At 42.3% G+C, this 14,624-nt stretch overlaps 1 protein-coding gene across 4 annotated transcripts in view; it reads left to right on the top strand.

Moving 5' to 3' along the window:
• Nucleotides 1-14,624, top strand: part of FSHR (follicle stimulating hormone receptor) — a 148,449-nt gene that overhangs the window by 105,986 nt on the left and 27,839 nt on the right. For 2 of the 4 annotated variants that reach the window (XM_061625657.1, XM_061625656.1), the window contains exons 5-7: nucleotides 3,413-3,484; nucleotides 5,069-5,146; nucleotides 14,521-14,589. In XM_061625657.1, the coding sequence (XP_061481641.1) occupies nucleotides 3,413-3,484; nucleotides 5,069-5,146; nucleotides 14,521-14,589 (219 nt within the window). Of the gene's footprint in view, nucleotides 1-3,412; nucleotides 3,485-5,068; nucleotides 5,147-6,256; nucleotides 6,485-14,520; nucleotides 14,590-14,624 lie in introns of those variants that run through there. The other 2 variants (XM_061625659.1, XM_061625658.1) reach the window with 2 other exon arrangements.

Genomic DNA, 14,624 nt, shown 5'->3' with positions numbered 1-14,624 from the left:
ATTGTTTGGAACTCAATGTTATCTCTGAAGAAATTAATGAAGATTCTAGAGATAAAGTTATCAATGGCATGGATAATCTTCTGGACTGGAATGATGTGATGGAGCCCAATATAGAGAAAATCTATGGAATTAACTGCAGCCATGTGACAATGGAAAAACTTTCAAGAGATGACCCAGTGTATTTTGAAAAAAAGAACAGAGATATGATTTTACAGCAGTATTTCAGCAACCTATTCAGAATGGATGGCAAGAAAATATTTGGGATAGAGGTAATTCCCATCAGACTCTTACTATATGACTATGGCTTTGACAGCAAGATTATTATGGAATACTGATAATGGAAGATTGGATACTGAAATTACTGGACTTAACAAGACTACTGAAGATGGAAGATGGAAAATGGAACTAATAGGGATAATAGAACAATGGCTACTGAAATTACTGAACCTAACAGATTCTGATGTGATGGATTAATTGAAATGTTTATTTTGACTATGGTTATGACAATAAGATTATCATAATTAGTAATGAGATGGATTAATCGATATGCTTATCTGGAAAAAAAAATTGATAGATATATTTCTTAAAGAATTGAAACCTCTCTTTGACTTTTTGTGGAAAGAATAAAGTAATGTTTATGAGATTTGATGATTAAGTAAGATAACTACTGGAGGAAAGTGATTTTATAATATGACTTAAGAGACAGGATTGTTATATATTATAGACTTATAACTGATTTGATCTTTGACAAATGGGAAGTCAATATTTTACTCTTTATTTTTTATTTTTGTTTCTTTTTTTTTTCTTTTTCTTTTTTTTTTTGTTTAACTATTTTTGATTTTGTTTTTTGTCTTTGAATGTTTTATGATTTCGTCTTGTATGTTTTATGAAAATCTGAATAAAAATTATTGAAAAAAAAAAAAAGAAAATTTAAAGCCCTCCTTCACATGCTGCTTTGCTGTGAAGCAAATGCTCAGAGGATATGAAATGAGACAGATAATAAACCTTTATTAGACTGTGAATGGCCCAACTGAAGCTCTATGGACAATTTTAATACTTCCGTTACAGATACCTTATCTGAGAGCTCACTTTGGAATGGAAATGGCGGCTCCATTCATCTTGATGTCAGCTAGAATGCCATTATGAATGTTGGATGCATTGCATCAATGCTCACATGTGTACATGAATACCTGGTGATGCTTCCTTGTGCTGTCAGAAGCACTTTGGAACCATATCCATATCATGGATGTGAGGATGGTGCTGCTTTTCTTATACCTGTGCCAAGGAGCTTGTTTGAAGCAGGAGTAGGAAAGTGACTGGGGCTGGTGAAAGGGTCTTTCATTTGTTGCCTCGGGGCTGACAAAAAGGGCTACCAGATTGATATGAGGAAAGGTTACAGCGTTTGGGTCTCTTCAGTTTAGAGAGAAGCTGAGAAAGAGGAGATATGATACAGGTGTATAAAATTATGTAAGGTGTGGAGAAAGTGAGCATAAAAAGAGCCTGCTGCATCAGGCCCAAGGCCTATCTAGTCCTGTGTCCTGTTCTCACGGTGGCCAACCAGATGCCTGTGAAAAGCCTGAAAGCAAGACCTGAGCACAAGAGCACTCTCCTATGGTTTCCAGGAATTGTTTGCGTACAGTAGGGCCCCACTCATACGGCAGGTTAGGTTCCAGACCCCACCCGGAAAGCGGATCAGCTGTAGCGTGGGGGTCTGTAACCCAACCCACTGATCGCAGCAGAGGAGGAGAAGATCAGATCTTCCCCTCCTCGGGCACAATCAGCTCGAGTGGGAGTCTGATCGCGATCAGCTGGAGTGCAGGAGTCTGACTGCCCCCGAGGAGGAGAAGACAGCTGATCTTCCCCTCCTCCGGCGCGATCAGCTTGAGCGGAGGAGTCTGATCGCGCCAGAAGAGGAGATCAGCTGTAGCACGCTACAGCTGATCTTCCTGTCCTCGGGCACAATCAGCTGGAGTGAGGGGAGCTCCAGACCCCCCTCCAGCTGATCACCCTACTGACGCTGTATTAGCGGAATGCCAAAAAGCAGGGCGCCGAGAAGCAGGGCCCTACTGTATTCAGAAGCACACTGCCTCTGACTAGAGAGGCAGAGCATAGCCATTGTGGCTAGTAGCCTTTGATACCTTTATCCACCATGCATTTGTCTAATCCTTTTTCAAAGCCATCCAAGTGGACAGAGGAAAGTTTCTCTCTCCCTCTCTCATAACTCTAAAACTCAGGGACATCCAATACTGTTTGAAGGTTAGAGGATTCAGTACAGACAAAAGAAAGTACTTCTTCACACAGAGCATATTGAAAACTGTGGGATTTGTTCCCACAAGAAGTCGTGACGGCACCCAACTTGAATGGCTTTAAAAGACGATTAGAAAAATTCATGGAAGATAGGGCTCTCAACGGTGGCTAGCCACAATGGCTGTGTTCTACATCCATGGCGGGAGACAGTATGCCTCTGGAAGCCAGTTGCTGGGAATCCCAACTGGGCAGAGTGCTGTTGCGCTCTGGTGCTGGTCGTGAGCTTCTGATAGGAAATGAAGCAGTATGTCCACCCTGAAACGTTTGCAACCGCAAAAGCAGGGTTGCATTTAACTGCTCCTGTAGATATCAAAATACAAATCATCATGAATGCTTAAATAAAGGATGTCTGGAGGGACCCTTAGCCGTTCCTGCACCTGAAGCTCATATACATCTCCTGAACAGGAAAGCTGAAGTGTTTCATATTTTTAGACCAAAGTGCAGGACCCACAGCTTGAGTGGGTGTCAGGGCTGTCTGTTTAAACATGATATTCACAGCAAAAGACCAGTTACCACTTAGTAGGCAGAGAAAATGAATCAGGGCAGTACCTGGTGGGTGGTAAGCTGTGCAGTAGCAATCAGCTGATATCAGCTCAGTCTTCTCTTTAGCGCGGGGGAGGTAACTTTTGCTGGCCAGAGATCGCATTCACCCTTGGCCAACCCATTACATGCATGTGTCAGAATGTTGTGGGGAAGAACCAAATTGAATAATATAAATTAGGGGAACTGAAATTTGCCTGTGACCTTTTCCTCCTCAAATTCAGTGGAGGCTGATCCATAAGGGTGAACGGGGCAGTGCCTCACCAACCTCAGTCATCCCTCAGCCAGCCTTCACCTGCCATAGAACTCCTCAGGGAGGAGGCTGGGGACAAAGCTAGAATTAGTTGGCACTGCTGCCATTGGCTTTGGCTCTTTCTGTTATTGGCTCTGGCTCCACCTACTGTTGGGCTCCCTGCCTTCTGCCCTACCAGTCCCAATGGGCACCAGCCGCAATACTCAAATTCATTTCAGACAGCTGTCCATCAATTCCATTCTGGTATTTCTTGTTCTTTTTGTTTTCCTTTGAGACTAGCTAACTACACCTATTTTTTCACTATTCTTTTAGGTTGATATCAAACACTGCCATCAGGTTTTTACCTGTCATTAACCAGGTACATTCTTCCCTGAAAGTTGTGCTGTAAGTTTTTTACTGGATTATTCTAATATTTTGGGTTTTGAACATTTTCCCCTGTCTGTGTGTGTGTGTTTGTGTGCAAGTGCATGTGTGAAGAGACGAGAGAGGATACATTATTTAAAACTGAATTCATCCATACCACAGCCAAATCAGTCTTGTTGTTTTATGAAATCTCAACCAAATTTCCCTACTGAATTTTTCGTTTAAACATCTGCAAATTAAAAAAAAAAAAAAGTTAATATTTTGAAAATCTAGAATTAATTCTACCTGTTAAATGTTACAATTTCTGGGAGCTTCAGCTTTGGGTGTGTGTATATGTAGGACAATCACATTTTTAGCACAAGATTCCAGAAATCTAGTGGAATATAGTAGAAGTTTAGCACAAGTGTTCATGATACACAGTTATCTTTTCGACGCCAGGTCAAGACTTTCCTCTTCTCCCAGGCATTTTAGCATGTGTTTTAAATTGTTTTAAATGTTTTAATTGTCTTTTAAATTGTTTTTAAAAGATGTGTTTTTAAATTTGTATATTTGTTTTAATGTTTTTAGTTACTGTAAACCACCCAGAGAGCTTCGGCTATGGGGCGGTATATAGGTACAATCAATCAATCAATCAATCAATCAATAATACCAGAAATAATCCATTTGCAAGCCTGGGAACCTGGAGGTTTGTGAGAGATTTGTACTAGCTGCAGCTGCTCATGTAATCAGCGATCCCAGTATACAATGTGTTCCTGCACTTCAGGCCTGTGCCAGGTTTTTTTTTCCTGACAAAAATTGACCTGGTATTCCGGCGTAGGCATGGGTAGCAGCATTCCCTTCCTCCTCCTCCCCCCCCCCATGTCCAGCACTAACTCAAGCAATGAATTATGGGGGAACTACAGTGTGTGCAGAGTGGTAAGCGGCGGTAACGCAGCCGAAGCTCTGCTCACGGCCGGAGTTCAATTGCAACGGAAGGAGGAAGTCGAATCTCCGGTAAAAGGGGTCGAGGTCCACTCAGCCTTCCATCCATCTGTGGTCGGTAAAAAGAGTACCCGGCATACGCTGGGGGGTAAAGAAAGGCCGGGGACGGAACTGGCAATCCCACCCCACATATACGGTCTGCCTAGTAAACGTCGCAAGACGTCACCCTAAGAGTCGGAAACGACTCGCACTACAAGTGCGGGAACACCTTTACCTTTACAGTGTGTATGTGTATAATGGGTGAAGAACGAAAAGGAGGCACTGTTCATTGCAGCAGCATGAAAGATGCTTGCACGAAATGCTGGTATAGCAGCCAAAAAAGCTGTGGTTCCTTAACGCAACAGGTACTGCAGTGTGCAAGGAATTTAAAAAACTGGAACAGAAGCACAACCATTTTAATCTGTTAAACTAACCAATAAGCCCCATGTCTGAATGTAGCCTGACTGTGGAGGCAGAGCATAGCCATCATGGCCTTATCTTCCATGATTCTGTCTAATCCTCTTAAAGCCATCTAGTTGCCACCATTGACTATTGCTGGAGCAAATTCCATAGTTCAGCTATGTTCTGCATGAAGAAGTACTTTCTTTTTCCTTTTTAAAACATGTACCTTGTTTTACATCTCAGTGATATCCAAGACAACATAAATATACATAAAATTGAAAGAAATTCTTTCCTGGGCCTGAGTTCCGATCGTGTCGATATGTAAGTAATTTCTGGCCAATATGACTTGTTTCATTTTTTGTCTATGTGCTCATGATAGTCTAACTCTACCTTTATTGTCAGTAGTATTGTTAGAGTTTATTTCTGTGCCACCTTTTGGCAAAAAAGGGGGGGCAAGGTGGCTCACAAAGAGTAACCCACAAATACAGAATTCAAGTTGAAGTGATAATACAATTTACAGCAATTTTAAGGCAACAAAATCTGAACATTTCAAAAAAAGCCTAAGAACCCATCTGCAGTATACCTTTCAAGCAGTATCATGCTACTTTCAACAGTCATGGTTTCCCCCAAAGAATGGGGCCTAAAAGCCAAATACATTCATGTTTGTGTCAAAAAGGCAAAGAACAGTCCCCGCAAAGATGTCGCAGAGATGATCCTTCGGGTGCAGCTCCTTCTTATAAAAGTCCCAGACTATTTATTTGGGAAGAACAGATAGAAAACATAGCCTCTTCCCTACGACAGTCCGCAGCAAATGTTAAACACGGGTTTTAAAATTCAAGTAAAAAGCTGGGTTGAAACCAACCTCACCCCTGCTAGTGTCGGGTGCGGGGGAGGAGGTGAGCTTTGCTTGTTTCTCCCTCCTTCTATTGCGAACAGTGTTCTGGACAGTCGGGGAATCTTCCTTAACAGGGGTGCTGGGGGCTGCAGCAGGAGGCGATGTCTGTAAAATTTGCCTCCACCAGCAGGATCGTTCTACTGGATCAAACACTGTCTGTGGACAGTCTTTCCATCCATGAAAAATGAAGTATGAATCCAACCCAATATTATGGATTATTAAAAGCAGTGTTTTAGCAGAGGCAGGCCCCAGGAAATATCTACTGTCCAAGATAAATAGGGACCAGTTGGTGCAAATGCCATAAAAAACACTGTACTCTTCATCAACTGTCTTCCAGCTCAGCCTCTTTTCCTGCAGCATTTTCAGTATTTGTTTTCTATGTTTCCTGTGTGTTGCTCTTTTTTATAATTATCTTCCTTCTCCCCAAGCCTATGCAGTTTATCCTGAATTCTTTTTCTTTTTAACGACCCTGGAATTGGATCTACGACAACTTTCCAACTGATTAGGTTTCACAGACATGAAAACAGGTCGCAGTGCCAAATGAACTGGATTGCTTCTTTTCTTTTCTGTTCACCAACTTCTCATGCGAGCGTGCATGCACATCGCAACGTGGAGCAAATTTAAAAATTAATGATGGCCAGGATAATCTCTCTTTACACTTGCCAAGACAGTCCCACATCATTCAAGTGGTGCTCTAGAGGACAGCAGGACGGCTTCCTATTTCCAGCTGGCTGCAGACATTCCATTACTCAGACAAACAACGGGTAAAGAGGCTGATAATATGGTACTCTTGTGCATAATGTTAATATATTATTGTAGCCTACTTCACAGGGTGGTGGCATGCTGCGTGCTTAGAAGCCTTCTCATTGTGCAGGAACAATCATGTTTCTTAATGAACCAGCATGCATCCTGATTCGTTTCCCTCTTTTTTTTTCTTTTTTTTCTTTTTTTGTGGAGTGGGCACATCTGAATATGTCCTAAAGCAGATGCCTGCACTCTGCTGTTGTTGTCATCACGATGATGGCCATCATTTGTGTCATTATGGAAGTTTCCATAAGCCTCATTCTCAGACAGCAGTTGGATGTGCCGAACTGCAGTACAGTTTGGATCCTTCCCCAACTCCCTCATCCTCCCAGATCAGATCTGATTCATATGACATGGCTGGTGGTTCTTCAGGTCTGTGTCCCAGCTGCAATCATATATTAAGAGATGAAGAAAGACAGCCCAGGGGTCAAGAGATTTTATGTTGTTGTTATGTGCCTTCAAGTCGATTACGACTTATGGTGACCCTGTGAATCAGTGACCTCCGATAGCATCTGTCATGAACCACCCTGTTCAGATCTTGTAAGTTCAGGTCTGTGGCTTCCTTTACGGAATCAGTCCATCTCTTGTTTGGCCTTCCTGTTTTTCTACTCCCTTCTGTTTTTCCTAGCATTATTGTCTTTTCTACTGAATCATGTCTTCTCATGATGTGTCCAAAGTATAACTCAGTTTCATCATTTTAGCTTCTCGTGATCTTTCGGTTTAATTTGTTGTAGCATCCAGTTATTTGTCTTTTTCGCAGTCCATGGTATCTGCAAAGCTCTCCTCCAACACCACATTTCAAAGGAGTTGATTTTTCTTTTATCCACTTTTTTCAGTCCAACTTTCACATCCATACATGGAGATCAGGAATACCATGCTCTGAATGATCCTGACTTTTGTGTTCAGTGATACATCTTTGCATTTGAGGACCTTTTCTAGTTCTCTCACAGCTGCCCTCCCCAGTCCTAGCCTTCTTCTGATTTCTTGACTATTGTCTCCATTTTGGTTAATGACTGTGCCGAGGTATTGATAATCCTTGACAAGTTCTCATTGTCAACTTTAAAGTTACATAAATCTTCTGTTGTCATTATTTTAGTGTTCTTGATGTTCAGCTGTACTCCTGCTTTTGTGCTTTCCTCTTTAACTTTCATCAGCGTTCGTTTTGGATCATTACTGCTTTCTGCTAGTAGTATCTTAAATTATTGATATTTCTCCCTCCAGTTTTCACATCTCCTTCATCTTGGTCCAATCCCACTTTCCATATAATATGTTCTGCATATTGTTGTTGTTATGTGCCTTCAAGTCGATTACGACTTATGGCGACGCTGTGAATCAGTGACCTCCAATAGCAGTTCAGCATATAGATTAAACAAATAGGGTGATAAAATACACCCCTGTTGTACATGGGGTGGAGAGAATAAATAAATAGAGCCTAGGAGGGGGATAGGGAACCTGTGGCCCTCCAGGTGTTGCCTGGCTATAACTCGCACCATCGCTGACCCTTGGGCCAGGCTGTCTGCTGCTGATGGGAGTTGGAGTCCGAAAACTTCTGGAGGCTCCCCAAACCTGACCTAGTTAGAATGTGGCCTTCAATCTAATGGGACCCCCACTTCTCCTGAGTTCTGTGAAGCTGAGGAGGGGAAGGGAATGGGAAGGTACAATTTGCAGCCTATGGGCTTCAGGTACAACTCAAGACCCAGTGTGACATATTTGCTCTGTTCAGGGTAGAAGTCTGAGCACGCTGTCTATGTAGCAGGCTGTAAGCCTGGCAGTTAAGCTGCACTTGAGCTTTCCCTGAAATAGATGCCACATCAAAGGGAAGAGTTAGGGCCCTCCTCCTCATATTAGCACATGGGAAATTTAGGATTCAGGAACAAGTGTTCAGGCAGATAAGATCAGCTAAACGAGTTTCTTTTATTTGTAAAACCATTTAAACATTCCATAAGAAAGAATAAAAGTTCATCATCATACAATCAAAATAAAAGCAGGTTAAGGCATTACATATCTTAAAGCTAAAATCCTGATCTATAGTATAAATATAACACAGTGATGCATCCTATTTGATGTAGAGCTGAGGTACCTCACTTAGTTACCTGGATCTTACAAGGTATCTGGGGATGCAAGCATTAGTGAGCCTCCCCTAGGATAAGACTGATTTGACACTAAAATTCCGGGATATTTATACTAAATTTTCCTTTGAAGATCACACATTTATGAAACATTCCTAGCTTAATTGCTGCTTATCGCAATTGTCAGAGAAAAAATAGCTATTCTAAAATATGCAAGATGGTACATTCCTCAGTATATATGAATACATGAAAGAAATACAATTTCAGCTACAGAATAACATATTAAATGTCTTAGACATGGGGAGATATCTGGTATACATCTAAACAGAGCTTGGAAATGTCACTTTTTTTGAACTACAACTCCCATCAGCCCCTGCCAGCATGGCCACTGGATTGGGCTGATGGGAGTTGTAGTTCAAAAAAGTAACTTTTCCAAGCTCTGCACTAAACATACAAAGAAGTCATCAGTTTAGGAATGTTTTTCAATATTTATACCAATAATTGTCCGACTAAGTGGAACCACTTAACAATTTACGATATAGGTAATTAATAGCCTTATTATCAGTGTGATTTAATTACTCCTAATTGATGGTAGTCACTCTAAGATTTTATGTCTTGGAGATAAGTTGATGGTTTTATGGCTGGAGATGTTTTAGTGTGCGCCAAAAGGTGTTCTGGTTTCTATCAGATGCCATGATGGTGGGCCTATCATGAGAGATGACTATTCCCTGTGTATTAAATTTAACTGTGCCTATTTGGTTGAGGGGAATTATTAATATGAAAATTAGCTCTGAATCCTCCTTCACCTCTGGGTCCAGCTAGGTTAGAAGTGGGAGTATTTGCCACACCTGGATGATAAGGTTATGCATCAACTCTGTATAAATGCTTGGGATTTATATAGCACTTTCAAGCCTTCGAAGGTCCATCACATGCATTATCCAGCTGTTATCCTTACAACAACCCTGTAATGTAAATCAATATTTCCCTTCATTTTGAGATGGGGAAACAGAGGCTGAAAGAGAGCAACTTGCCTGAGGTCACCTAGTGAGTTCATAATAGAAGTGAGATTCAAACCAGGGATGCCCTGATTTGTAGTTGTCACTTTAGCCACTATATCACCCAGCCCTCTTAGAAGTGGCTATTGCAAACGCCGTGGATTATCTGTTTACCATAAGAAAGGGGTTGCTACAACCTTGGTAATGTTACTGGAGTGATGTGACTGATATGAGTGGCACTGAGTTTTGTATTTGCCGGCTCAAAAATATGAAACCTAGTGGCTTGAAATACTTGCCTCAGACACAAGGTGCAACATTACAATTTCTAAAGTTCTTTGGCTTGCATTAAAATCCAAGCCAGACAGGAACTTACATTTCCCTCTGTCTCTCTCCTTCACATACATTTCCAAACTCCCTTGCACTGACCTACCCACTTACCATTAAAGTTACAGCTGTGGTAGAAGGGAGGGAGGTCCACACATACATACACTCCCCTGGTGCCTGGCATACACCTACAGCTGCAAACTGGGTGCTGGGAGCACTGGGGAATGCCATTTCCATTCTTTCATTCCACTACCAATGCCAGAGCAGTAAACAAAGTGAGGAGGGCAAAGCGAGGTAGGGTTGCCAGGTTCCTGGCCTGAGACTGATCCTGTATCTTTAGGAGAAGAGAGTCAGCCAAGTGCAGGTGTTCTTGCAATGGGAAAAACCACAAGGTGGAATTCTCCCTTTTTCCTGCACAACTTTTAAAGATACAGAAGACCTGTAGGTTGCCAGTCCTAGCCTCTAAGAGGTCTTCTGTATCTTTAAAAGTTGTGCAGGGGGGAGGGAGAATTCCACCTTGTGGTTCTTCCCATGACAGAGTTGCAAGAACACCTGCACTTGGCTGACTTTCCCTTCTCCTAAAGATACAGGATCAGTCTCAGGCCAGGAACCTGGCAACCCTAGACTGGGATGGCAGAAGCCATAGAGGTGGAAGGGCATTTGAAGGCCCTCGGGGGGTATGAACAGCTGGGGAACAGACTGGAAATCATTGGTACAATGTGATCAAATTTGGCCTTGGCTCAGAATTCACAGTGTTGTGTCTGAGCTTTGAGGGAAATAGTTTCTGACCCCACTTGAAGCCTGTATGGGGTAGTTCATCCCATCGCTACTGCTGAAAAAGTAGCAGCAGTAGTAGTAATTTATTCATTTAGCAAAATTACATACCAATTAAGCAAAAAAAGAAAAGAAAGAAAACCAGTTCTAAGCATAATAACATAAGAAGAGCCTGCTGGATCAGGCCAATGGCCCATCTAGTCCAGCATCGTGTTCTTACACTGGCCAACCAGTTGCCCATGGGAAGCCTGCAAGCAGGAGCTGAATGCGAAGAGCAGTCTCCCCTCCTGTGGTTTCCAGCAACTGGTACTCGGAAGAATACTGCCTCCATCTATGTTTACATAAAACGGTATAAAATATTGATTAAAAATAGCAGTAAAATATACTTTAAAAACAGTAGACATAAAAAAAATCAAAATATATATAATAAGCAATATTTTTAAAATGTATATAATAAAATTACATGTTGGGGAAGGCTTGCCTAAAGAAAAAAGGTTTTAGCAAGCATCAAAAACAATACAAGAAAGACAACAAAGACAACGAAGAGTTAATAGTAACTATTATCATCAACACCATAATCATCATGGCTCTGGCATCGGGATTGGAGCTTTCTTCTACTTGCTTTTTATTGAACATTCTAGAAAGAAAAAGAGAAGATCCAACCTTGAACATAAGGACATGATTTGCATAATATCTTCAACATCATGGCGGCAGGAGTAACAGCTACGGGCGAGGGAGCTCCACAACAAACAGCTTTTATGCGGTAATTTCTCCCTTGTTGGAGGTTACAATGCATTGGAAAATATGGGGTAGCCTCCCTCCCTCTTATGTCACCACCCTCGGACCCGACCTGGATGCCAGCTATCAGAAATACGATGTAAGACTTTCACCTACGCTGGGCCGCCGCCGCCGTTTCCTGGTTGCCGGATCGGAGCTGGGGATGAGCTGCGGCCCTTCGGCGAGCCTGGGGCTGCGGCCTCTATTCGGGAGACAGCATTGTTCACCGCGGCAGTTTTTCCGTTGGCTGCTGGGGTTGGGGCGCGCCCCTGCGGCCTCCGTTGTCCTGCCGTGCTGGCCTTGCTCGTTTCGCCTGTGTCGGCCGCGTTTTGCCTCTCATCGCCTTTGCTTTTGGCTTCTCGGGGAGAACTTTCCTGTTGGTCGCGTCTTCGTGGGGCCTGTTTGTGCCGCCTCTCACTGTTTGCTACGCTGGATGCTGGATGCTGAGAGTGAGAGGAGATGTTGCTTTCGGTTTCGCAAATGACGCACCTTGTGGACTATACGGGCCAGAAGCTTTATTGAACTTTACTGTAGTAACCTTTACCTGTTGTTTTAGTTTTATTGCTGTTTTGATGTTGTGATACTTATATATGATGACTTTGTACATCGCTCAGAGTGGCTCGGTTTCCAGCCAGATGGGCGATAAATAAATCGGAGAAATAAATAAAAAAATAGAAACTCTTGTCAGAAAGTTGTTGCTGAATGACTCCACCATCTGAATCTTCCCTCAAGGGCTACAGCAGCCTTTCTCAACCTTTGGGTCCCCAGATGTTGCTGGACTATAATTCCCATCATTCCTGACCATTGGCCTTGCTGGCTGGGGCTTATGGGAGTTGTAGTTCAACAACATCTGGGGACCCAAAGGTTGGGAAAGGCTGGGCTACAGGCTAGGCTTAGGGAGTCCGCATCCTGATTGGTTCTCTCTCTTGTGCACTCCCATTGGCTTGTCACAAGTGCTTGTGTGTCAGGGAGCCTGGCTGTGAAGCCATTTCTCTCTGGCTTCGTTTGTCACATCCACCGGCATTACAGAAGGTTTCCTTGTAAGTGATGATTGGCTCTGACACGTATCAAAGACATGACACCACCAGGCACATGCCTTTCACTGTCAAAAGGGTAATCTCTCCCACCATGACCATAATTGATTTCCATGTCGACCTTAGCACACCCTCTTGCACCTTAGATAAGCGCATTGCTTGAATGGGCAGCATTCGCTCTGGATTAGAGGCCGAGTGTGCAGGCTTTCTGACAGTTTAATTAAATGATTCATTGTCAACCCATCACTCAGGCCTGCCACTTTGAGTTAAGAGTGGATGAGCCTTGCCGAGTCACAATAGGAGCAGAGGAGAAGGCAAATTATGCGGGTGGAAGTGATAAATACAACGGATTATAGTAGATTGTTTGGGATGAAGCAAGGAGTGAAGAGAGGAAAAGGCATGTTAACTGTCATTGTGCTCTAGCAGAAAAATCCTCTGCAAGCTTTTTGAGAGTCCCCAGTCTTATTGTTACTTCTTCACTTTGGGAAGCACTCTGCATGTCCAAAGTAACTGAGAGTAACACATTAAACGCTCCCCTGCCTCATCCCTTAATGTCATCCCACTGATCTACAGCTGAGTGAAACCGTGCAAATATGCCGGCTCCTCCAGGGTCTTTTTTACTGTCATGCCGTCCTGCATCATCCCAAGTGGGCACCTGGTTCAGCTCTTTCCATGTGAAAGCTGTAACCAAGGCTTGCTCTTGTAACGTGAACAAGTGCTACCTTAAGAGACAGTGACTAATAATAATAATAATGTCAATGGGCATAACGCTTTACAAAATACAAAAAAAGACCAGTCCCTATCCCGAGGGAGTTAAAATAGTATCCAAAGTAGTACTAAGTCACACAAGGAGTTCCACTTGTGCCACAGGGCGTGCCCCCTCTCCTCCCCTCCACACACCCCCTGTGTCTGTTCTAAGGGTTCCCCAACCCTCCAGAGCAGATTTAGGGAAGATGTGGGGCACATATGGGGAGGAGAGGGGGGAAGTCCTGTGACACAAGCAGAAATCCTTGCGCTGAGAACACGTTAGTTGAACACCACACTCACTTTTTAAAATTTGATGCAGGGAAAGGGGGTAAAAATGAAGAGAGAGGTCAACGGGGCAAATTTGTGCTTATTTCAGTTATGCTTTCTTATGCTTTCGTTACAGGGGTGTGATGGGAATGAGGGGTTATGGCAAATTTGGGTTTTATTTTTAGAAACTGGATTTTTGCTATAAGGAAAGTGTCCAGAAAATGCAATGGAAAGTGGGGGATAAGTTGTGCTTGACACAATGTCATTTAGCCTTGCTGCAAACCAATAAGAATGAAGTTAAATTAAAAAAAAGTCATCTGGAAGTGACCCTAAATATGTATTCCTGTGACTGTAAATTGTTTTAAACTGTTTTTATATTGAATTTTAAATTGTTGTAACCCACCCTGAGACCTTATGGTGTTGGGTGGGTAAGAAACTATTGTTGTTGTTGTTGTTGTTGTTGTTACTACTACTACTACAACATTTAAATTTTAAAGTAATAATATTACTTGTCGACAATGCAATATTTTTACACTTGAAACAAATTAAAATAGCCAAATTGGAAATGATGAAAAATTCAAATCAGAAGATTAGAATTCTTGGAAACAAAATGGTGCACCATCATTCAGCATAAGCTACCTCACAGGGCTGTCAGGAGGATAAAATGAGGGGAGGGGAGAACCTTGTACATCACCTGGAACTCCTTGGAGTACAGGTAGGATATAAATGGAATAAATACATTTCAGATCTCTTTGTCACATCTTGATCAACTCCATTTTACTGCAGAATGTAGCACATGGCAAACTCCCTGGAAAAATGCAAGTCATTGAATGCTTACCATTGTGTCAGGGATTTTCTGCAGGAGTGTCACAAACTGAAGGTTGTTTTTTATATATATATAAAAAGTACTTTGATACAACTTATTTTTAAGTGGGGGCAGTTGGTGTTACAGAGTGTTTTAAAATACAGTGTTTTTAAAAATCTGATAATCATTGTCTCTTTATTGCAGAAGGCTGAATAAAAACGGAATCTGGGAAATTGAAAACCATGCCTTCAATGGGACCATTTTGTCTGAACTGTGCGTATTATTTATTTGGCAACTTGTGTATTACT

This window comes from Rhineura floridana, chromosome 4, assembly GCF_030035675.1.
Source record: "Rhineura floridana isolate rRhiFlo1 chromosome 4, rRhiFlo1.hap2, whole genome shotgun sequence".
Classification (NCBI taxonomy): Eukaryota; Metazoa; Chordata; class Lepidosauria; order Squamata; family Rhineuridae; genus Rhineura; species Rhineura floridana.
The sequence above is the reverse complement of the archived record's forward strand: the minus strand, read 5'-3'. Positions and strand labels throughout refer to the sequence as shown.